At 43.8% G+C, this 24828-nt stretch overlaps 3 protein-coding genes across 6 annotated transcripts; 2 read left to right on the forward strand and 1 right to left on the reverse strand.

Moving 5' to 3' along the window:
* The first annotated feature begins 365 nt into the window (after window positions 1-365).
* On the forward strand, window positions 366-11321 carry LOC123143488 (protein Rf1, mitochondrial). 3 transcript variants are annotated; one of them, XM_044562422.1, is made up of 5 exons: window positions 366-657; window positions 741-3172; window positions 4790-5184; window positions 10655-10715; window positions 10881-11321. In XM_044562422.1, the coding sequence occupies exons 1-2, from the start codon at window positions 625-627 to the stop codon at window positions 2067-2069; spliced, it is 1362 nt and encodes a 453-aa protein (XP_044418357.1). In that variant the 5' UTR covers window positions 366-624; the 3' UTR covers window positions 2070-3172; window positions 4790-5184; window positions 10655-10715; window positions 10881-11321. The 3 variants fall into 3 exon arrangements, with proteins under 3 accessions (XP_044418357.1, XP_044418355.1, XP_044418358.1); XM_044562420.1 differs by lacking the exon at window positions 10655-10715; XM_044562423.1 differs by lacking the exon at window positions 10655-10715 and having other exon boundaries at window positions 4796-5184.
* On the reverse strand, window positions 5447-10328 carry LOC123143487 (disease resistance protein RGA5). Of its 2 annotated transcripts, none has more exons than XM_044562419.1 (3): window positions 9078-10328; window positions 6108-7975; window positions 5447-5659 (listed from the first exon to the last, which is right to left on the reverse strand). In XM_044562419.1, exons 1-3 carry the CDS (start codon window positions 10229-10231, stop codon window positions 5571-5573), a joined length of 3111 nt encoding a protein of 1036 aa, XP_044418354.1. In that variant the 5' UTR covers window positions 10232-10328; the 3' UTR covers window positions 5447-5570. The 2 variants fall into 2 exon arrangements, with proteins under 2 accessions (XP_044418354.1, XP_044418353.1); XM_044562418.1 differs by having other exon boundaries at window positions 5978-7975.
* Window positions 11322-19807: 8486 nt separating the features above from the next.
* Window positions 19808-21262, forward strand: LOC123141059 (chaperone protein dnaJ 72). Its single transcript, XM_044560297.1, has 3 exons — window positions 19808-20335; window positions 20497-20656; window positions 20951-21262. The coding sequence occupies exons 1-3, from the start codon at window positions 19923-19925 to the stop codon at window positions 20993-20995; spliced, it is 618 nt and encodes a 205-aa protein (XP_044416232.1). The 5' UTR covers window positions 19808-19922; the 3' UTR covers window positions 20996-21262.
* Window positions 21263-24828: the final 3566 nt, after the last annotated feature.

Consider the following 24828-nt stretch of genomic DNA (forward strand, 5'->3'; position numbering starts at 1 on the left):
AAATGTAGGACCATTTTGATACTATCACCGAGGGAATATAAAGCAGTTAAGTTTGAAGTTCAATTTTCTGTTTAAAATTCTGACTACACATAAATTTTTACTACTTCATTTGTTTCATATTATTTGTCGCTTTTATCTAAACACCAAAATACATCTAGATACATTCATTTAAACGATAAGCAGACACATCCGTTTAAACGACAGGTAATATGGGTCGGAGAAGTACAATATTTGTGTAAATCAACATAAATTTATGACAAAATTTATTGGTGAAGTCTCTAGTAGAGAAAAGAGTACTCCGACGGGCAAAGATTAGTGTAAAAGACTTGGCTCTAGTTACGTGCTTACAGGTGGGTCCCATTGGTTCTCAGACGCTAGGCGTGCTGACCGGCGGCGACGGCGGAATACGGGAGGGGCGGCGGCGTTGAGGCCCTCTCGAGCTGCGGTGGAGGCACGTCTCGCCCTGCGTCGGCGCGGACAGCAGACACCGGTGAGGGAGGGTGTGGAACTGTGGCGGCGTGGCGCGGATGCGCGGTGGAGATTCTCCTTTCGTCTTCCTCCGCGCCAGGACAGCACCAAGCGGCTAGGGCCGTCCTCGCCCGCGTCTGGGCGGCACGTCTCGCCATGTCGGTGTCAACCAGTTCGCGCCGCTTGATGGTGAGCATCGTGGCGGCGAGCGGCGTCGGAGGCCATAAAGCAAGCTAGCCTCCTAACTCTGCTCTCGTTGTTTCTAATCCCAGGTTCAGGCGCAGGCTGCATCAGGCGGTGAGCGGCGGCAGCGGCGGCGGCGGCGTCCTCTCCTGTTGCGAGATTCAGGCCAGGTGGGGGCTATGAGCCGCCGCATGGTCCGACGCGTCTTGGAGCGGAACATCGAGGAGCGGTACCGCGCGGGGCACATTGGCACCGAGGACGCACTCCACCTGTTCGACGAATTGCTCCAGGTTGCCGGGCCCTCCTCGACCCGCGCCATCAACTGCCTCCTCTACGTTGTCGGCCGTGATTGCCCTGCTCTCGGCGTCTCCCTCTTCAACCGGGTCGCAAGAGCCAAGGTGCCCCCACACAATGTCACCTACAGCATCCTCATCGGCTGCTGCTGCCATGCGGGCCGGTTAGACCTCGGTTTCGCCGCCATGGGCAACATCATTAAGCTGGGTTTTGCGGCTGAAGCCATGTTCAGTTTCAGCCACCTACTCAGGGCCGTCTGCGCGGAGAACAAGACCAGCTATGCAATGGACATCGCACTCCGGCGAATGCCCGAGTTTAACTGCACACCGAATGTTTTCTCCTATAGCATTCTTCTCAAAGGTCTCTGTGTTGAGAAGAGAAGTCAAGAGGCTCTTGAGCTTATTCACATGATGGTCGATGCTGGAGGTAGCTGCCAACCTAATGTGGTGTCCTATAGCACTGTAGTTGATGGCCTGTTGAAAGAGGGTGAGGTGAACAAAGCTTACAGCTTACTTTGTGAAATGCTACATCAGGGGATTTCACCGAATGTTGTGACGTATAGCTCAATCATCTTTAGCATGTGCAAGGTTCAAGCAATGGATAAGGCCGAGGAGGTCCTTCAACAGATGTTTGATACAGGTATTCTGCCAAATATTACTACATATAATAGTCTGATACACGGATATTATTCATCAGGACAGTGCGAAGAGGTGGTTCGTATTTTCAAGAAAATGTCTAGGAATGGTGTTCAGCCAGATATTGCAACTTACAACATACAGATGGATTATCTTTGCAAGAGTAGAAGATTTGCGGAAGCTAGAACTATTTTTGATTCTATGGCCGGTAAGGACCAAAAACCGAATGTTACTAGCTGCAGTATTCTGCTTCATGCGTATGCTATGGAACAGTCATTCCATGATATGCATTGTCTCATTGAATTGATGGTAGAAAATGGTATTGCACCAGATCATTCTGTGTACAACATACTGATAGTTGTATATGCTAAGGGGAAAATGGTTGATGAGGTAATGCATATATTTACAAAAATGCGGCAGCAAGGATTGAACCCAAATGCTGCGAACTATGGAACAGTAATAAACTTACAGTATTGGCCGAATGGATGATGCTATGTTGCAATTCAATCAAATGATAACTGAAGAATTAGCTCCTGATATCATAGTTTTCAACACTCTTATAAGTGGTTTTTGTTCTTGTGGAAAATGGGAGAAGGTTCATGAACTACTTGCTGAAATGTTGAATCGTGGCATCTATCCCGACAACGTGTTCTTCAACACAATTATGGATCACCTTTGCAAAAATGGAAGGGTTATGGAATCCCAAGATCTCGCTGACCTGATGATACACATGGGTTTGAAGCCTGACGTGCATACTTATAACACACTGATGGGTGGATACTTTTTCATTGGTAAGATGGATGAAGTGAGGAAGTTACTTGACCATATGGTCTCAATTGGCATGGAACTGGATGTTGTCACCTATAACACACTGATTGATGGTTACTTTAAGAATGGAATGATAGATGATGCGTTAGCTGTTTTCAGTGAAATGTTGGACAAGAAAGTTAAGCCTTGCGCTATCACTTATAACACAGTGCTGCATGGGTTATTTCATACTGGAAGGACTGTTGCTGCAAATGAACTCTATCTCAGGATGATTGACAGCGGAATATGTGTGGATATTGTGACCTACAACATTATTCTCAGTGGTCTGTGTAGAAATAACTGTGTGGATGAAGCACTAAGAATGTTTCAAAACCTGTGTTCAACAAATTATCAACTTGAGACCAGGACTTATAATATTATGATTAGTGCGTTGCTTAAAGTTGGCAGGAAGGAAGAAGCCACAGGTTTGTTGGATGGAATCTCGGCCAAAGGATTTGTGCCCGATGCTGTTACGTATAGATTAATGATACAAAGCTTTTAGAAGAAGGATCTCTGCAAGAATGGTTTGCTGCCTACTCCCGTATGTTAAATGCCATCTTAGAATGCTACTTCAAAAAGAGGAGGTGCCCAGTGGGGAAATTCATGAGAGGAGCTTCACCCTTGAGGCTTCCGCAGCTGGCTTGTTGACTGCACTTACTTCAGGGGGAAATGTCAGCAGTATCAGAGATTTCTCCTAAAAAATATCATTCTTTTCTGGAATAGGGAACTGGTTGAAACCTTTTCTAGTGATTTTAGCTAATCGAGGGCAGAACATTTCTTTGCAGGTTTGCTTTCCCAACCTTTTCCTTTTGTAATGTAATGAATGTCATGTTGGTCACTTCTCTTAGTAGCAAGTCCGGGAGAAACTTTGGCTAGTAGTAAACGCCTGACTGGTACCATTTTGATGATCGACTATCTGTGTTTCATCTATATGGCTGACTACTACTTCTTCCATGGAGCTGCACATTTCGCCTCAATTAAGTAGAGTTTTTATTAGTTTTGTCAGTCTTGAATATAGATACAGATTGTTGTGCCTGTTCACTCACTGAAGTTGTTAGCAGTAAGTTGACTTCTGTATCTATATTCCATATATCTTTTACATTCAAATGGATACATGTGGTCCTCGAAGAATCAGTGTTCCATCACCACTTAGCATTTTAATCATAATGAAAATTGACGTGATAAATATGTTAAGACATGATGTATTATAACATATGTTCTGAAATGTAGACCATATATCAGCATTACTTCTTTAATTTGGCACTTTTTCAAGTGGGTAGTTATGCTTATATTCTTCGTATGATTCTGTCCTGTAGTCTGAACTCCATTATTGTTCATTATTCAAAATACCTCAATATAATAATTCACTAGGAGAATTGTAACCACATGAAAAAAACAATGACAGCTAGCTTTTTTGCAGATGTCATTCTTTAGCCTAAATGACATACAGTAATGTATAAGCATGTCTAAATCCAGTGACTAACTTATCTTTCACATCAGTATTCACTGAGTCATTTGATAAGTTATCATTTTTTCTGTTTTATGAAATGAATAAAGATCATATAAAATTTCTTTCTTAGTGGGTACCTGAAAGATATGTAAACAAGGCTGGCTCTTTCCCTTTAATAAATACTCCCTCCATAAAGAAATATAAGAGTGTTTAGATAACTAAAGTAGTGATCTAAACGCTCTTATATTTCTTTACAGAGGGAGTAAGTATCAAATCTGTACTTCTGCATTTTCTTCATTCAAGCTTTGAGTGGTTTGTCTGATTACAATAATTTGAAAAAAACTAGATCTGTCTGATTGAATTATTGTCCAGCAGTACATCGAGAATAATTTGAGATTCCAGTAATACTCATTTTATTGTGATTTTGCTCATGTTATTTACGGACCAGTTTTACAGCGAATGCATTTGTTCTTTGTCAGCAGTATATTTGGTTTGTCGTCTCATGTAGCTAGACTGCCAAGTGCCAACAAATCTAGTTGCTACTGCTACTGAAACAACGTACAGTTTTTTTCTTCTCCTCAATCAGACTCTCACTACGAGTTCTTCTAATTCCAAACCTTTCTTTTTGTCATGTCATTGCATATTTGTTGGCTACATATATTTCCTGGACGAAAGGAAAATTTGAGCTTTATTTCCTTGGTAGTCCTGCTAGTTGCTCTTAACATGGATGTGATAAATAGGCACCGAGAAGGAATTTCTCATAGGTTTCATAAGTTCTAATGGGCTTCTCCCTAAACTGAGTTCTTTTGAGGCTTCTAGCAGCTTACTGTCCCTAAGTACCGTACAGTACTACCTGCTTTTACAAATAAGTTCTACATTAGCTTGTGAAGTCCCTTTTGTGATCATGTTCACTTATGTGCTGTGCTGATGTACTGAGCTGACATGTTACCAGTTGCAGCCAAGGATGTGCTTCGTGAAGGTGCAAATAAGCTTCTGAATCAAGTTATGACGGTGATGAATGCTCAGACTACAGGTGCAAGAGATGCTGATGTATTAGGCAGGCATGCAGTCAGGTACAGATAAGCTGATGTACTGAGCTGACATGTTGCCAGTTGCAGCCAAGGATGCGCTTCATGGAGGTGGAAATAAGCTTCTGAATCAAGTTATGACAGTGATGAATGTTCAGACTACAGGTGCAAGAGATGCTGATGTATTAGGCAGACATGCAGTCAGGTACAGATAAGCATGCTCTGTGTGGAAGGGGCTCACAAACTTCTGAATGAAGGAGCGGCGGTGATGAGTTCTGAGACTCTGCAGACTACAGGTGGGAGAGTAGATGGATATGAGGTACGTGCCTCAGACTTGCTGATACATGCCCTTCGTCCATTGCGGTTCAGTTTTAGCTTGCTGTGTGGTCTCTGTTACTTTGCAGCTTGCACTAAAACTCCTAGCATTTAGAGATAATCTTACTATTATAGTTATAGCTGTGCTAATAAGTTTTCATCCCATAGCCACCGTTCGAAACAAATGGTGTGTGGTGGGTTTCCTGCTGATGCTATTAATGGGAAGGGAATTGCATAACTAGCAAAAAAGTATCACTATTGGAAGAAAAGAAAATACTTTTGAATGATTGATTCAGAAATAGGAGTTTATATCATTTCACTGAATAATTGTGGCATCCTGAGTGACATATGAACTACTAGTTGTCCAATGAGAAAGAAACTATACATTGTTTAAGCTACAGCCTCTTGTTGTTGATGTTCCTGAATCCTGATTCTTGAATCGTTCACTCTACTGATACTGAAGAATCCAGAGAGTGGCACTGAAAATGATTGAAACGTACCATTAGAATTCAGGAGTGATCACAAGTTAAAACTAAACTGTTTCTAACCGGTAAGAGCTTATAAGCTGTTTAGTTTGAGAAACTGTTCATAAAAGAGTGTTTCCTTGATTTCTAGCTTGTCAACAACGAGCAAAAGAGGATGAAAAAAATAAAAATAAATACGAAGGAAAAATAACGGCCACTTGGTAATTAATTCAACACTTGAAGGAAAAGAATTTGGGGCAGGCAACAAAGGAGAGCTATCAATGTAGGGAGTGATATAAAATGTTGGGGAAGAAAGAATTAGCTACTACGTACCTGAATGAAGAGGCCTAGCTTAGCTAGTAGATGGAGAAGTCCAGAGCAGGGCAGCTGGGGTGTGTGCTGACTGCTCTCTCCAGGGCCGCCCTTGTGGCTTCAAGAGTGCAATCTCCATCAAATGACTTACATTCACATACAACGGTCGTGAGACTGCTGGGGAGGTTCTCAATTCCGAAATCATAAGGACCACTACCAGTTAGACCACCGGTACTGTAGAGATATCCATTCGTTGCTGGGGTGAAATCAATCCTGAGCTTTTCTAGCTTGGGCATGGATCCTGCTTCAAACATCATCTTTATCCCTAACCCAGGGTACATGCCGTAAGTGAAATCCCTCAACATTGGAAATCCCATTTCACCACTAACAGTAAGCTTCCCTTCAGACATTTCTTTTCCTACTAGGCTCAGAGTGAGCAGAGCAGGTAAGCCTCCGAGGATGCAGAGATCTTCATACCTGACTCTCTCCAGGTCAAACCGTAATTGCTGAAGGTTGACGAGGGAACCCATCCAATCCGGAACCCGTGGAAAGGTTGACTGCCAGGTCGTAAGTTTTTGGAGGCCAACCGGAGTCGGGCACCATTCTTCCATCAATAAGCTGTAATCACAGTTCCAGATAGTTAAAGAACGAAGATTGTGTGTGCCTAGTTCATAGAGAGAAGATGCCATTGCTTTCATGCACTCCTTTGTATCTTCAGTGTCCTCTTGATTATTGGTAAGATCAATATTCAGCTTCCACAGATTCTGTAGCTTGCCGAAATCTTGAAGAAATTGAATTGGCTGCTTAAAGGCTCTGACTTGTTTCAACGTCTCTAGTGCTTGCATCTTCGAAATTCCTCCTTCTGGAAATTTAACAAACTCGCCGATTAATAGATGTACCAATTTTTCTAGATTAACTATAGATGATGGTAACTTGGATACCCCTGTGGCTGTTAGGTCCAACATCTCTAAGCAAGATAGATGTCCTATTTCTTCTGGGAGCTCACATACTCCTGTCCAAGAGAGATTCAGGTACCTCAGCTGGAATAACCTCCCAATATTTGCAAGATCGTCGTCTCCCAAATTACTAAAACCTCCAAAGTCCACAACACGCAAATGCTTGAACTCATCTAGAGAAGGGATTGTCCACAATAATCCAAATACTTTAAGTGATCGGGCGTGAGACAATACCAAGTTAATCCCTGGAAAAGAATAGCCTTCTTCTGTAGCTTGGAGAGAGAATCGACGAACTTTCATTTGTGTCTGATCAATAGTTGGACATGGAACACCAACGACAGTAACAAAGTTATCTTCGGCAGACTTGGATATGATGAAGTCCATAACTGTGTCATGAACTTGACAGCTTTTAACCTTACCATACTGGTCTATCTTCACAGGCTGGATCAAACTCCTATTCAGGAGCTCATTAAAACACCTCTCTCCTAACTCATGTGCTGCATTTCTTTGTTCTCCATGAAAGAATCCTTCAGCAGTCCATTTCCATATCAGGTCCTTCATCTTAATGGTTGACGCTTTTGGGAACATGCTGAGGTACAAGAGACAAGTTTTGACACGAGGATGAAGATCAAAATAACAAAGTGACAAAATCTTCATCATCCTTTCGACTATATCACTTGTTTCAAGTGCACACCCAATTGAATCTGCCATGTGATTCCATAGATGCTCTGTTTTTTCTGTGTTAGCCAACAAACCAGATGTAACTAAGATTGCCAAAGGTAAGTCATCACATTTTTCCAATATTTTATCAGAAACTTCTTCAAGGTGTGGATGGCAGTCGTCATCAGAGTTGAATAATCTTTGGTGAAATAGCGGTCTTGAATGTACCATACCAAGAGGTCTTATATGGTAAATATGCCCATTGAACCATGACCGGCATAATTCGGCGATATCTTCACACGGGCTAGTGGTGATTATTATGCCACAGCTTGTCATGGGGAATGCATGCTTAATGACATCCCATGTTTCTTTCTGGCATATACCGTCAAGGACAATTAAGTATCTGCACACGGATTTGTGAGTGATATTAGTGTGGCTTTAACATAATGACAAATCACCGAAAGGAAAATAAAGAAAACTTGTTCTTCTTGACAAGGGTAGGAGTATAAAAAGAAAATAAGAAACCTGACGTGGGTGATTAAATGGTACTGAAGATGGTATTAATGCCTCCATTTTTCGAGAAGCTATCATTTGGGACATTTGCAAGGTCTCTAAAATACAATTCTGACCACCACTCCACCCATTCGAAATTAAATTTCAGTCGTGTTTTGATTTGTTTTAGGAACTTAGTACACCTTTGATCAACAATAACTCTATTAACACATAGACATTGATATTATTGGCAGGCCGCCTATCCCTTGTCAAGCTACCAGCTAGTTTTATATATTGCCTAGTTGTACATAAATATTATCTGTATTGTTAATGGACCACACAATTAAACTATTGGAGTCCTCCCACTGGACCGAGAAACCTATATATTCCCATGGGAATGGGTCGTGCTGAACAAGCAGGCAGGCTTTTCCTTGAAATGAAATAAAGATCTAACTTTATTCCAGTAGTGGTTTCCGCAAATGAAGCGTAAATTTCACAGAACCAAAACAACTACGCCGTCTAGCACAAACTTACAACTTTATTGAAATATTTTTTCATACACAAGCCATGCCCCTGATCCATTTTTCAATGAATACATGACATTCCTGTTTGAAATCTGTACACATCATTTCTTCCTAGTTGACTGACATTCACTTGGAATACATTATAGATTTACAGTATGATTTTTACATATGTAGTAATCTTGATCATGCGATATATGTCATAATGGGAAAATTGATAAATAGTGGAACGGGCGCTCTTAGAGCATGTTGATTCTTACGCATGTCACATGGTCCCTACATTCTATTTTACTTAATATTTTCGGCATGAACAAAATACAAAAAGTTAACCATTAAATTTTCTAACAACATGCTAAATTAATTTTCGTAGTTTCAGAATTACTTTGATGACAACTTTACATGCATATCCCCTTTTCATGTGACATATGACATATCCAAATAACTTGCATTGTCAACAAGAGGACAACGAGTAGAAAGGAGTAGAGACAATACCTTTTGTCTAGTAGCGATTCATTGATATCAATAATCAGTTGTTGCACGCTTGCTTCTTTTTTTAATTCACCGGTAAGTTCAAGGAGAAGTGCTGTCAGGGTACTTGTCATGTCTGGATTTGGCGACATTGATATAAAAGGCCAGTAGTCAAAATCTTTTACTCTGAGCTCTTCATACACTCGGTTCGCAAGAGCTGTTCCTCCGGCTCCAACAATGGCGACCAGCTTGGGTTGTTTTCGTGTTCTCAACTCACATGGGGCCTCCTCTTCTGCCTGTGGCGACTCACACTCGTCTTCTTCAGCAGGCGCTGGCTCACATACATCCTCCTCTTCCACCTTCGGTGACTCACACTCTTCTTCTACTTCTTCCTCTTCTTCCTCTTCCACCTTGGGTGACTCACACTGGTCTTCTACTTCTTCCACCTGCAGAGACTCGCGTAAGTCCTTGTCAGTGAGCGGTGACTCACATCCATCCTCCTCTTCAACCAATGGCAACTCAGATCCGTCCTCGTCTTCAGCCGGCTTGGACCCACATTCGCCCTCCTCTTCAGCCAGCAATGACTCATGTCCACAATCCACTTCAGCCAGCTGTGGCTCACAGTCAGCCTCATCTTGAGTGAGCAACTTGATCACCTCAGCTTTGGGCCCATCTTGCTTCGTCAAGAGCTCAAACATGGCAATAGCTGCAGGGTCAACAGTTGCATGGACGTTGTTGGAGAATGTCCCACGGGTCTCGTACCTTCCATCTCTGTTGCTCACCCTGTTGATCTGTTCCTTGAAACCATCGCCGGTCCGACGACGGGCCTTCATCTTCCCCAGCAAATCCTTCATCTTCTCCATGAAGAGGTCGTGGTCCGGCTTCACATCCCCGTCGTGGATCGTTTGCATGAAGTCATCGATGAAGTCTTCCATGTCATAGGAGAGCTCCCGCGCCTCGTTCATCCACGCCTTGTCCTGCGCATCAGGGTCCTCCTCCCCCGACATGTCCAGCAGAGCCGCGTCCATGGCGGAGAGCTCGTCGGCGAGGGATTTGATCTCCTCGCCGCGTGCTGTCTCGAGGCGCTTGTACTCGTCGCCCATCAGCGTGGCCAGCTTCCCCAGGACGGGTTTGAGGGCCCCCGTCACTGCGCTCACCGGAGCCGCCTCCATCTCCATTGCTGGGACAAATTGCAGGCGTGTGCGTGCGCGTGTGTTGTGTGTGGATGCGGAAGCAGTGTAGGCTGAGTAGATGACCCTTCCCTGCGCCTTTATAGCATTTCTTATCAACCCATGTTCATCGCATCCCCTCTTTGCTTTGACTGGCATAAGTATGCTCCTTCCAAGCACCATCATGCGTGTGCCTACCTGCTGGTAGTACTCCCACTTGCTCTATCCAATTAACAAGTCCAACTGGCCTCGTGCCACTGGCTGGGTGGATGCATGCATGCTTCCCAAGCCTGTCGTTACCTCTGCAGCTAGCACACACAACTTGACCTTTTCAAATCGATATACATACATGCTCCTGAACAAGTTGTAGCGTGCGTTTTGTACTAGAAACTAATTATAAATCCTTCTCATCATATCATGCATGCATCTCAGAAAGGAAGAAGCAAAGATGCTTTGGGCTTTGCTTGCTGATGACTGCTCCTGCTCGTGTTAGGTAGGGATCTGTTTTCCTATCTTAGTTTACACGTACCTGCACTGCATACTTGATGATTCAGAATGTCTATAAGTTTTTGAGAATTTTAAAGTTTATTTCATTTACACTCATCGATTCTAGTAAAAATATATGATCATTTTTTACAATCCCGAGTTTCTGTGTCAGAGGCGTTGCAAAGCGAGCAGTTCGGATCCTCCTCGTCCTCGGCCCTTATCGTGAACAGAAGTAAGAAGCCAGGTTACTTGTTGTTCGCAACGAAGAGAAAAAAAACTATATATGTGATACAAGCAAATTTGAAAAGCCAAGCTGTCAAACTACAGTGCGACACAACTGGGGTGTAATAATTATTGACTAGCGTGGGCACATAAACTTGTTTTATGTGTGCTTGAGAAGGGCTTGTGCAAGATGTTAAGGTTACTGTGAAGATGAAAAACCTTCTACCAGAGGCTGAGAGCTTTATAGTTTTGGGATTCAATGGGTGGCTTCCATGAAACATCATCTTTTGTTGAGGTATGCGGTGTTTCACATATATCTGTTGCTGTAGTTTCTTAAGAGATATACATAGACCAATTTCATCTGATAAGATAGGCATGCTTGCCTTGTAAAGGACAGTGACATTTGACAGTTGTTGTTTGGGGACTCTTTATCATATTCGGTACACCCTTAAATGGAGAGAAACACATGTTGCATGGAGTGCATCCTGTTAGGATGATCTCCACCGTGTGGGCCCAACGGCCCACCGGGCCCTTAGATCCGCGCCCTGATCGGGGGCGCTCAACCCACTATGGTTGACGGGCCCCTGTCACCTGCACTATATAAAGAGGTGAAGGACGCCGGCTCGCACCACGAGGTTCGTCGCGACGCCGTACACCCCACCTACATCCCCTACCAATTTAGGGTTAGTGCAGTGCTGACGGGAAGCACCGCCACCACTACCCTCTGCCATCTCCGGCACCGCCGCCATGGCCGGCACCGGGAGCTCCTCGAGCCACATGGAAAAGGTAATACCTATCACCACTGTTGCCGGAATCCTAGCCTAACCGATCCGTGATTCTATCAATGGTATCAGCCAGAGATTGGTTTAGGATTTTCGGTACAGAAAAGAAAAGGAAATCCCCTCCCCCAAAGAACCCTAACCCCAAAATGAAAAAGAGGGGAAAAGAAGGGCAAAGAAAAGTGCGCCGTCGCAAGGACGCGCCGTTCCTCTCGATCCGGACGGGCATCGGCAAGCCGAGCCGTTCGGACGAAGAACACACCCCCACTGGGGCAAAGGGCACCACCAACGAGCCGTTTGACGGCGGCACGTTCACCCTAGAGGTGCTCGCGCACGCCGGCAAAGGGGTCAGCGGGGGCGCCGCATCTGGAAACTGTCGTCGCTCACGTGAAGGGGAGCAGAGGAGGCTCTGCTCGCGCTGCTCGCGTCTCTCTCGCGCTGGGGCGGTGGTGGATGGAAAGAAGAGAGGGAAGGGGAACGGCTCGCGCGGCGCAGTGGCCCTCGCCGCCGTCCACGGCGGCCGGAGCGGCCCATCAGGGCGCTGCCCTTTTTTTCCTCGTCAGAGACGGAAAAGAAGAGAAAGAAGAAGGGAAAGGGGAAAGGAAGACAAGGTGGCCAGGCTCGCGCGGCGCGGTAGTGGACTCTGTCGCCGGCGGCCGGCATGAAGGCTCGCGCGGTGGCCGGACCTGCCAGAGAGAGCGCTGCGAGCGAGAGGATGAGCACCGCGCGGGAGGAGAAAATGGACTAGGGTTCAGCCCCAGTCGACCGGCGCAGCTGGTTTTGATCCAGCGAATGGCGCGCTGGACCGTCAGATCGGATCCGACGGCCACGACGCCAACCCTAGCTGGCTGCGGGCCTCTGGGCCGAAAGAAGAAAGAGGCCGGCTCGCGCGCGCGCTGGGCTGCTGCCGCCGGGCCGAAAGGGAGGCCACAACCGCGGGCTGGGCCGAAATGCAACGCGGCTGAGCTGCCCGTTTTTCCGCGTTTTAATAGTTTTTGTCCAGTTTTTTGACAAATTTCATGCAGTTTGGCTATACAAAATTATTCAAAGAAAAAATTTGGTTTAGAAAATAGAAAAGTGAATAGAAAAAGTTTCTGAAAATGAAAATAGAAAATTTTCAGAAAAAGAAATGTTCATGAATTTTATAAAGAAAATAATAAAGTTCATGAATTTTTTTATTTGGTCAAAGAACAGTTTCTGTAAAGAATAAAAAGTTCATGAATTTTTATTCATGTTTTTCCGCTGCGTAAACAATTAATACTACTCTTTTACAAAGAAAATAAAAGTTTAGATAGAATTATATTTAAAGAGCATATTAAAGTAATTATTGAAATGAAATGATTATGTTATTTTTATGACCAACGTTGTTAATAACATGATCATGTTTTATTATTGAAAATAAAAGTGCTCTTTTAAAAGTGAATAGAACTAAAGTAAAAGATTAAATTGTTGCTTCTCTAATGCATTTTTGAACCAAGCGGTTAAAATTTCTTAGAGAGTAAAAGAGTACAGAATTGTTTCTGAATAGAATATTGTAAAGTTTTCGCTGCATGGTAAAAGTTTTATCCTCCAATTAACTTGGAACCAACGGGAAAATTTAATTGGAAGAACTGTTCTTAACATTGTTTTTCTCCTATGGGTGAAATAAGATGCAGGTGAAATAAGATGCAAATAGTTTGTGTTATGACAAAAGAAAGATATTTGTTTTAAAGTTAATATATGGTATTGTTATTTTTTGACTAACGTTGATGATAACAATACTATAATTTTATGAGTCTTATGTTCAAAGCTTAAACTCTGATAAATTTTGTGTCAAAGTGATCAATTTTTAGAGAACAGTTAAAGATGAAGAAATGCTCTTGAACTAGAGAAATGCATATTTCTTGTTTCCGCTGCAATTAAGTTGATGATGATGATTATTTCTTAGCAAAGTTGTTTAATAGAAATACTATCATCACATTGTTTATGAGTTATATGCATTATTTCCATTTCCGCCCGACGGTGATATGGAATTAATGTAGAAGAACGAGTTTTATTCTAATTCTACCACAACGGTGATTTAGAGTATAAAAAGAAAGTTTTAAAAAGTTTAATGTGCATATTTTTTAACCAGACCAACGTAGGGTTATTTTTTTATGCTCATTACTGTTGATTATTGGCTAAGTTTTCTCAGACTAAAAGTTTTCCATGCTTTCATTCGTGAAAGCGAATGGCTGGGTACTTGTTACCCGAAAGATGACCAAGAAAGGTCATAACGTGAGGGAGTATGTTCTCTCTAAAGAATGGCTTCAAAAGAAAATAATTCTTGGATATTAATCCAAGAAAATAAAACAAATAGATCATTGAGAGTCTTGGTTGACGAATGTCTTTCATGTATTCTATATGAAGAAGATTTTTCAGTCAACACGATTTGAGATGAAACAAACAACATGCGTGTTTAACTTGACCAATGTCGGATCAAGCATGTGTGTCAAAGAGTGTTCGGATTTATTTCTGAATTTCATGATTGCATATGCAGTCAAAAGAGCCAATTCTGGCATTTATGTTCCTTACAGGGAATTACCCACATAGCGGGAAAAGAGGATTATGATAAAACCCGCATGGCGGGGAAAGTCTGGGAAAATACCTGCGTAACTGGGTAAAGTTGACATAGTATTATGTCAAAAATCCTATACGTCAGGAGAAATTTTGGCTAAGACTTATCCTGTGTGACAGGAGAAAGATATGATGACTCATGTGCGTTTAATGTGTCCCACTCTGGGAGAAAAGTATGGAGTAGCTATTATGCTTTCCTAGTATCGACCGTACACCTTATGTGCAACGGTCATTAAGCACTCAATAAATCCAAAGAGAATAAAAGTTACAGACGAACCTAAAGATAAGAATGATATGCAAGTGTGACTTGCAAAATTACTAATGATAAAGAACTATTTTGAGTTTCCGAAATGGAATGAGGAATAAGGAAAAAGTACTCCCATACCGTTAACAGATAACTTCATTACATATGAAGCAATCAGATACATGAAGTAGATACTCAAAGTTTTCTCACTTCACAAGAGTTGTGAATGGTTTTTCGAAATTGTGGCAGAAAAGTTCTTGCCACATTTCGAGGGGGAGAAAGAAATATGAGATATCCATTAATGAAGAATGTGATCATCTGGGGGAGTATGACGATCATAATAATACCCCTAAAGAAAAGAAATAGATGTATTCCTGGATCTTTTACAATTCCGAAAGCAGACTAAGGAATACTAAGACGGTGCTTAAAGTGCCATAAAGAAGAAAGTTTTAACAGAATAAACCCAAATAATAAAGTTTAAAGATACGCCATTCTTAGTGAAGATGGAGTAATCTGGGGGAGCATGTTGTATGACCTATACAACACCCGTTGTTAGCTCTATAAAGGAGGAATGATTAAACATGGATCTTGTGATAAAGGTCCCTGTAAAACCTATTGCCTTTTGGAAGTGAAATACTACAATTAATTTGCCTCTTGGCAATGACAGAGCAACAACAGCCCCATATGAAAGAAGTGTCAGTACCTGAGACACAGATGGTCTCAAGGAATGAGAAAATCAGATACTTCTGATTACTATAAAGTCTATGTTAGTGAAATTCAAATGGAGGTTGATCCCACCTCATTTAAAGCGCTCAATCGAGTTTTGAGACTCATAAGTAATTTTCAATGGAGCCAAAACAGTAGGCTGTAAAGGGTCTACAAGGTCAATGTGACTCCAAAGGAAATATGTAAAGGTGTAAAGCACAACTTAAATTGAAAGTTTTGTGCATGATCTGAGTTACATCTGATGAAAGTAAAGAACACAAAGGATACTGCTTCAAGAAGTCTTTTATGGACTAGAGCAAGTCTCTAGACAGTGGCATTTAAAGTTAAAAGAATCATATGTTATTTTGGGTTAAAGAAAATGGAAGGACAATTGTATTCTTGCAAAGTTATAGAATGGGGAATTCATTTCCCAATCCTATGCATGTGGATGACGTCCTACTTGCTAGTGGTGATGTTAATCTACTTCAGGAGGAGAAAAGAAGTTCTTGTCCTCAAAGTTCAAAATTGCATTTCTCGGAGTGTCTCTCGTTATAAATATCGAGATTCACCAAGAAAATAATAAAATGGGGTATTAGGAATGTCGCATGGACATGCTAACAAAGGTCTCTAAAGTATGCATGCGAGAAAACCTACGCCTGTTCTTATAGTCAAGGGTAATGGAACTGGAAACTATGGTGTTCCAAAAGTTGATGAGAAAAGATTGAAAACGGATATGGTACCATATGCTTTAGCTGTTGGAAGCTCAATATATTACCCTGACACAATTCACGTATCCGGGTTGTTTTGGCAATGTCCAGTACATATATAGATCACTGGAATGGAGTCAAAGATATCGGCCTCATGCTGAAAGAAATAAGCGCTCTCAAAAGATTGTGAGTACAAAGACAGGACATGTGAAATGTATAGCGAAATCCATAATTGTCGCTAACTTTCATACTTGGAGGTTTTTGTGTGGAAAAGCTCCAAAGAATGAAACAATTATCATCAATGTGATGCAAAGATATTTTATAGCTTGATATGAGGCTGAGGGACAGGCAAAATGGTTAAGGAGACCTGTACCCGGAGTTGATAATGGTTGACAACAGCGATAACCATTTTAAGTTTTCTCTCCTATGACAACGAGTCAAGTGTTGATGCCAAACACACTGACACAAAGTTATGCGTTGTAAAGGAGAAAGTCCGGAATTATGTAGAAATGCTTGAAGCATAAAAGCAATAGACAAGTATTTGCAGATCTGCTTATTAAAGGCTTACCGCCCAGTGTGTTCGGAGAACACACAGTCGACATGGGTTTTATGGTATAGTCTAAGATTTCCGGACAATAAAGGGCCCAAGGTTAAAGAATTTGTTTCAAAACAGAGAGGTACGTTGTGGCTGTCTGATTCTATCGGCAATTGAGCTGTGACGATGAAACATGTTCTATGTACTGATCTGTTATGAAACGAGTAAAGTAAAAGTATAAGGTCAAAAGTAAAAGTTGAGATCAAGGGGGAGAATGTTAGGATGATCTCCACCGTGTGGGCCCAACGGCCCACCGGGCCCTTAGATCCGCGCCCTGATCGGGGGCGCTCAACCCACTATGGTTGACGGGCCCCTGTCACCTGCACTATATAAAGAGGTGGGGGACGCCGGCTCGCACCACGAGCTTCGTCGCGACGCCGTACACCCCACCTACATCCCCTACCGATCTAGGGTTAGTGCAGTGCTGACGGGAAGCACCGCCACCACTACCCTCTGCCATCTCCGGCACCGCCGCCATGGCCGGCACCGGGAGCTCCTCGAGCCACATGGAAAAGGTAATACCTATCACCACTGTTGCCGGAATCCTAGCCTAACCGATCCGTGATTCTATCACATCCAACATGTCTGAAAGCTTAACAAAAAACTTATATGAAAGCTTAACAAAAAACTTATCTGTAGTACATCCAACATAAAATAGATAGCATGCAAATTTTGATACTTGAGGGTTAAGTATCCGATCAGTATCTTCCATCAGGTAGCCTTGGTGATTCAAACATGTAGTAGTCATGCTTCTTATTGTGCAGCTGTTTTTTTTTTGCTCTATTTATTAGTGTCTTGACGAGTAAAATGCATGTATGGTCCTTAAACTTGTTGGTGATGTCCACAATGGTCCTTAAACTCATAAACTGCTTCAATACGGTCCCAGAACTTGAGAATACCTCTTCAATACGGTCCTCAAACTTGGCGAACCAGTCCTGTGATACGTTTCGCATACTTCGCGAAGTTTTTTTCTCCAGAAAACCGCCTCAGATTTTATTTAATTACATAAAAAACTTAAAGTTAAAAGTGTAGGTTCCACCATGTCAGTATGAGAAGGAAAAACTATAGTGTAAAAAACGCCCTTATATTATGGGGTGGAGGGAGTAATTCTTACATGGAGGATCGAACATGCAGTCGCTTGTTAATTAGCCCAGAAGCTAACCACAAGGTCGAAGGTTGCTAAGTGTACAATTTTGAGCAAGACTATCTATTAATATTATTATTTTCCCATTTGGAAAAATAAATGAAAGAAAAATAAAGATGCCATAAAACTTAAAGAAAGTGTTAGTGCATTTTAAAACAAATGTTCAACATGATTTTGGAAAATGTTTCACATGTATTAAAAATTTGTAAACATGTTTCTGGAATATGTTTCACATGTATTAAAAATTGCAAACGAGTTTTTCAAAAAAGTTCGTCATGCATTCAAAAAATGTTGAACCTGTATTATAAAATATTGTGTAAATTTATGTATCTTCATTCAGGACCACAAGAGTGCACAATTATTGTGTATTTTCATTGTATTCTCAAAATAAACAAATATTAAAAAAAATTCAAAATATTGTATTTTGAAAACTGTTCAATGTGTAATAAAAATTATTGTGTCATCATAATAAATTCTAGAAATGTAATGAAACATGTTAAATATGGTTGTAGAAATGTAAGAATTATTTTTACACCATATTGTTTTAATACAAGTTGAACATTTTTTTCAATACACGTTGATAATTTTTTGAATGCGCGACGGACATTTTTCAAATGCACGTTAGCAATATTTTAATACACACAAAACATTTTCCAAAACATGTTTACAAATTTTTAATATTCGTCAAACATTTTCAAACACGTTGAACATTTTTTTTAAATGCACGAACACTTTTAAAAAATATATAAAGAAAAACATCAACCTAAAAAATATAAAAGGAAAAAAAAATGCTTGAAGTAGTTCATGGGAACGCAATATATATACTCTAGCTCATTACTTAAACCCAAGCAGTGTATGGCCTGGTGGTTAGCTTGTGACGGCTCAGCGACCCATGATTGGAGGTATTAGGTTCAATGCTTCACTTTAGACTTAACTTTTCTTTCCAATACTGACATGTAGAACCCACATTTCTAATTTTACGTTTTTTGTTGTAACTAAATGAAATCTGAGGCATATTTCTGCACATACAAAAAACTTCATGGCGTACACGAAATGTATGTGAGACGTATCGCAGGACCAGTTCGCCAAGTTTAAGGACCGTATTGAAGCGGTATTTTCAAGTTTTGGGACCGCATTGAAGCAGTTTCTGAGTTTGAGGACCATTGTGGTCATCGCCACCAAGTTTAAGGACCATAAATGCATTTTACTCGTGTCTTGACGGCTGTTTAGTTCTCATTGAAGGTGCATGGCATTACTGAAGGGGTGATTAGAGTTAATAGTGGGGGCATTGAGGGAGATAACACTTGCTTGCGATGAGAAGGTTAATATCGAAGTATGTGGGTTTGTAAATTTGCAAAGCTTTCGTTATTAGATGATCCCAAGCACATGTCTCACCTCACCACACATGCCACCTCCTCAGCCAGTGTGCAAATTGCTACGGCCGACACCATTTTTTGGTGGAACCAGACTAAGGAGGGGTTGCGATCGGCACACAACAGAGCTGCAACCAGCAACTCCAAATGCTACGACCAGCGCCTTTTTTTGCTTGAACTATAGAAAAGCACGGGCTGCGACCAACGGGCGGAGGAGCTGCAATGTGCATCGCAAAATGCTTCGGCCAGTGGCCAGGAAAAGCTACAGCCAACTTATGACAAAGCTTCAAGCGGAGACGGTGAAGCTGGGGGCGGCCACCTTGCAACCGGTGGCTGAGAAAACTACAACCGGCTTCTAAAAAAGCTTCAACCGGAGACAGCGAGCGGCGACGATGGGAGCTGTGGCAGTGCACGTGCGGTGCTTGCGACGGGCGAATGTCGCGCTACGACGACGGCTGATGGCGATGCTGAAACTCCACCCGGCGATGTTGCAACCAGGGGGGTGGAGCACAGCGAGCTGCAAGGGCATGCGATGGCTGTGGCGAGCGGCAACCGGCGGCCTCTACTATGAGCGGCGACCCCACGGCCGCTAGATGACAGGTGAAACGAAATATTGGAGGAGTCCGTGTGGGAGAGGTGGATACACTTATACTCCATCGAACGGCTACAAATCACTTATCCCTTCCGTAGTAGAACTCGGAGTATGGCTCCCAAAACCTTTCAAAAGACCGCGATCTCGCCACCGACCGACCCAACCGATCCTCGCCGACCGACCCAACCGTGAAGAGCAAGAAAAGTCAGCGAGCTCGGCCGCGGCGTGCTCTCTACTGCGGCGGCGGCGGCGGCGTCGATGGGCGACCACTACCAGACGCTGGGGCTCGGCCGCGACGCCAGCAAGGCCGACATCAAGAACGCCTTCTTCCGCCTCGCCCACCGCCACCACCCCGACCACCACACGCACGCCGCCGCCGCCGCCCGCGCCGAGGCCGCGGTCCGCTTCCGCCAGGTCAAGGACGCCTACGACGTGCTCCACGACGACCGCCGCCGCGCCGAGTACGATTCCTGTTTCCGCTCCTCCTCCTCCTCGCGTTCGAGTGGCTACGGGCACCGTCACGGACACGGTCACGGCGGGAACTCTTCCTGGTCGTCGTCCGCGAGGAACGACCACGGGCACCGTCGCGGACACGGCGGCGCCACCTCGTCGGGTTCGAGGGCTCCTCCTCGGCCGAGAGGCCGCTCTAGAATCGACAACGTGATATTCTGGTAAGTGACCTGTATTCTTTGGGTTTATGTATATCGCGTGCGTGGTGAGAGATCCGGCTGCAGGATCAGACGAGTTTTCTGTAATTTTCATACCCTAGCACTAATTGATTCAGTGCCTGAATGCTGGTGACTCACCGTGATAACCTATGTATGTACCGCAGCGTATTTGTAGGTCTATCAGTGCTCGGAGAAATTGGAGAAAGGTGGAAGGAAGATCCGGAAAAGATGGAACGAGATTTGCAAATGATGAGGACAGCGTTCCTGAAGACGAAGCAACAGTGGGAAAATTTGAAACGAGGATGGGAAAAGAGGAACCCCTGGGTAAGTACATGCATGTATAGGCCGGGGGTCAGATGCCTTTGCCTCCTTTTTGCAATGTGCCATCAGTACAAGTCATAATTTTAAATAGCTAGCTATAGCCTCGCTATAACCTTTTCAGCAGGGTGTCGCTAAATGGTCTCATGTACAAAATAGCCCGCTATAGCTCCGCTATAGCTGATTTAGGGTCCGCTATTATTTAGGATAGCCCGCTATTTAAAACACTGGTACAAGCACAGATAATGTTGGTGTCGTTGTGATGAACTAATCGTCCGCGTTGCGCTGCGTATTGTGCAGAAATCATGGAGGGAGTCGAGAGAGATGGACAAAGAGAAGAACTAGTGGACGGACATATTTAGATCTTGACTTCAGGCATACAGCTAGAACAGTTCAGACTTCAGAGCGTCTACACGTACGTAAAGACGACGGTTTGGCATGCCTTTCGTGTGGTAGCAGGCGTTCATGTTACTTTACCTTTCCGAGGGAACCCGAGGGTATTTTTCCCTACTGTATGTTTTATAAACTAAAGAATTATCGGTGCGTTGCAACGGAGGACACACTGTTAAAGTGCCGTCATGGTGTGAAGCTGGCTGGACTATTGCAAACCAAGCCGATTTCATAGCAGCGTCAAATGCGTTCCGCAAAAAAAAAAAAAAAAAAAGGTTGTTGCAGCAGAAAACCAATAGTTCTAGGCCATATATTCAGTTAGTTTCATATATTAATCTCTCCTTCTGTCATGATATCAAAATATCCTTGCATCTTTTTGTTTTTGCCTGCAAAAATATCCTTGCATCTAACTAGTAAAAAAATTTAAAAAATTGTCATATACAAAAATATGTTCACGAAACTAAAAAATATCCAAGAATTTGGAAAAAAGTTAATTATTTAAAATAACATGATTTTTCAAAAAGTTCATAATTTTAAGATGTTCATGACTTTTTTATAAAAAGATGAAAATGAAAAAGAAAATCATGAATATTTTTGAAATGTGCACATGCAACAGGTTGACAGCCCTTCTCCCGCCCCTAGTTGCAGTCTTGTTGTAGGCATGCTGTTGTGTGTCGAGGGTGGACTTGCAACTAGAACAAAAAGGGGGTCAGGCCAGTTCCGTTTTGAGGGTGGACTTGCAACTAGGACAAAAAGGGGCCGGTCCCAATTCCATGTCGAGGGTGGACTTGTAACTAGGATAAAAGAGGGCCGAGCCCAGTCGCGTGTCGAGGATAGACTTGCAACAGGGACAAAAATGAGTCGGGTCCCCAACGATGGTGTAACCAGGGGTGGAGCACATTGAGCTGGAAGGCAACGCGATGGCTTTGGCAAGTTGTGACCGGTGGCCTCTGCTATGATCGGCATACATGACGATGATGGGGTCGGTGACGGCGAGAGCGCGGGAGCCCACAGGGCTAGCAGAAGGGTGTGAGGCGGGGCACACATGAAACGGACGGTGCCAAGCATGACAAAGACGCGTGTTGTTGGTGATGTGAATTTTTTTAATATGCATTGACCAAGCTAGAGACGATTCAGGAGAGGCATCCAACGATATGGAATGGCTCAATCCGACGGCTGCGCAGCGACTGACCAGGTGCTCGCGCCGGACAACCGGCGCAGAGTGTCGCACAATTGTCCAGATCTAAAAAACAGAATCCAAAGTCACCAACCCTGACAGAAAGATTCTAAATATGACAAGTCCCCATGGATTCGATAATAAGGAAATGAAGAACGGGAACGAAACGAAATAAAGCATTTCTAGCGGATGAGATTCTCTCCATTTTGTCTGGTAATAGAATAGGGCGGCTTGCTTTGACCAACACTCCACTTTTTGCTCTGTCCATGGAGCGTATGAATTTCCTTAAATGTAGATAGACGAAAAAGGGAATAAAGGGATAGGAATAGGAATTATCGTACCATTGGAAGAAGAGGCACCAGTGGGAACATCTCTACTGACGAACCATTTCAATAGTACGGGTGTTGCCGTGCCACAGGGCATGACCATGGAAGTAATGAAAAAGAAGAAGTTCTGTAGTTGGACCATCTGCTCTGTCTGTTCGATTTGAGATTCTCCGGAGAAGATGAGACGCTAAAAATGAAAGTGTTCACAACGCATACCGACAAAGGGTACCTATGTTGCCGACCATTAATGATTAGTTCGAAGACCAAGAGCAGGGGCACGTGCCAAGAAAGATTTGTTACTTTCCCTATGGTTTTCGAACGTTTTCAATAAAACCTTCTCGTAGAAGTATTTTCACAAAGTTTTCGGTAATATTAGTAGATGCTATTCGAACCCTTCCTTTTATTAAGACTAGAATTCTTATTCTTATTTAATTCTTATTCTTTTTTTCATGTATATGCATCAGACACAATCTACTGATTGATCTATATTCTGATACCCTACTATATCATAGTTGTTGGGGATATTACTACTGGGCGTAAACCGGCCAGGCGAGGCCGGGTTATCCCTATAATGAGTTATTATATTTGAAGCCCATGAAGACAAAGATGATGACGCTTTATGAAGGCCCAGGGCCCAAAGGCGGATTAAGGCCTGTAGTCATAAACCGACCTTAATATGTAAGCTTGTATTATAAGGCAGAAATAAGTAGAGACCGGGACGGACACGTTTATGAGCCGGCCGCGGAACCCTGTAAACCGACGGGCGTCAACCCATGTATATAAGGGGACGACCCGGCGGCGGTTTAGGGACAACAGACAACAACTCGAGACCCAGGCAAAGCGTATTCACTCCCTGGTCATCGAAACCCAAGCAATCCCACAACAACTGGATCGTAGGCTCTTACCTTCACCGCAAGGGGCCGAACTAGTATAAACTCTCTGCGTCCCTTGTCCTCTTTAACCCCTTTAAGCTAACCCGTTCCGATGGCTCCACGACTAAGTCCTTTCTCTAGGGCATCTGCCGTGACAAAACCACGACAGTTGGCGCCCACCGTGGGGCTATCGCACGATGGTTTCGAGTTCTTAGAGGGCAGCTTCGATGGTCTCAAGGGTTACGCTGTGGGCCGGATGACGAAGAGTCGTCGCGGCAAACTCTACATCGACGATGTGGGCTGGGGCCCCGAGGCCGGCTCAATCGAGTACGGGTACCGGGTCCCCTTCGGCGGCATCCACGTTTTCATTGGCAAGATTGGCGAACCGGGCCCTGAGCCGGACATCTGCACCGACATCGTCGAGACGGCTCAGCGTGCGAGATCTGCCCGGGTTAAGCCTGTCATGAAGCGTGCCTTCGTGGGAGTCATCCACGGAGCGGAATCTGAGGATAGATCTGAATCTGGTGGTGAAACCGTCGTTTATTCCGGCGACGAGTCATCGATCGGAGAGACCGAGTCCTTGTACCAGTTGCAAGATGGCCGGATTGGGGGCTGTTCCGATGGCGACAGTATTCCGGACCCCTTTGATCCGCCAAACCGGGTTGCGATCTTTATGGCCGGTACACAGCCGGCGCTCCACTCTTTGACCACAGCGGCGATGGTTTCCGGATCAGCAGCAGCGACAGCGGCCGGGGCAGGAGGCCCCGTGCGACCGCCGGTTCAGGTTTTATCTGATTTATTTGACGCTCTGGCAACGCTGATGTCGGAGGCTAATCCGACAAATCAAGATGAACATAATGCGGAAATCGCGAAAGTGAAAGACCAGATAACTCAGGCCAAGGCCGATCTGGCAGCTGAGGAGGCCAGGATGGTTGCAGAACGGGCCGCATTGGATGCACAGGCTTATCGGCTTATGTTGGATCAGAGTGCATCAAACGATGTCATGAGGAGAAGATACCAGTCTCACCTACCGCCGGTTTATGAGGCCAGAAACCTCTTTAATACCCCAGGAGCAGGGACCAGTAATCCGCCAGTGGTAAACCGGGCAGAGGCACCCAGAACGGGAGCGCCGGTTCAGCCGCGTCCAACAGATCCGCCCCGTCAGAACAACGGTCCGTCACAGCACGTCCCAACACCGCCGGGTCACTACTCTAACCTGATGGATAACATTGTCGCTGCCGCTTCACGACTGGCGGCTCTCCCGATCGAAGGCGAGTCCCCAGTAGCGGTCGAAACGCGACGGGCTAGGGAGCTCCTTCAGACAGCTTTAACTCAGCAGCAGGCTTACTCATATAGTCGCGAAAGGATTCATTCTACTCCCCGCCCAAGCCGGAGTTACAGCAGGCATATCGA

The sequence above is a fragment of the Triticum aestivum genome, chromosome 6D (assembly GCF_018294505.1).
Source record: "Triticum aestivum cultivar Chinese Spring chromosome 6D, IWGSC CS RefSeq v2.1, whole genome shotgun sequence".
Lineage (NCBI taxonomy): Eukaryota > Viridiplantae > Streptophyta > Magnoliopsida > Poales > Poaceae > Triticum > Triticum aestivum.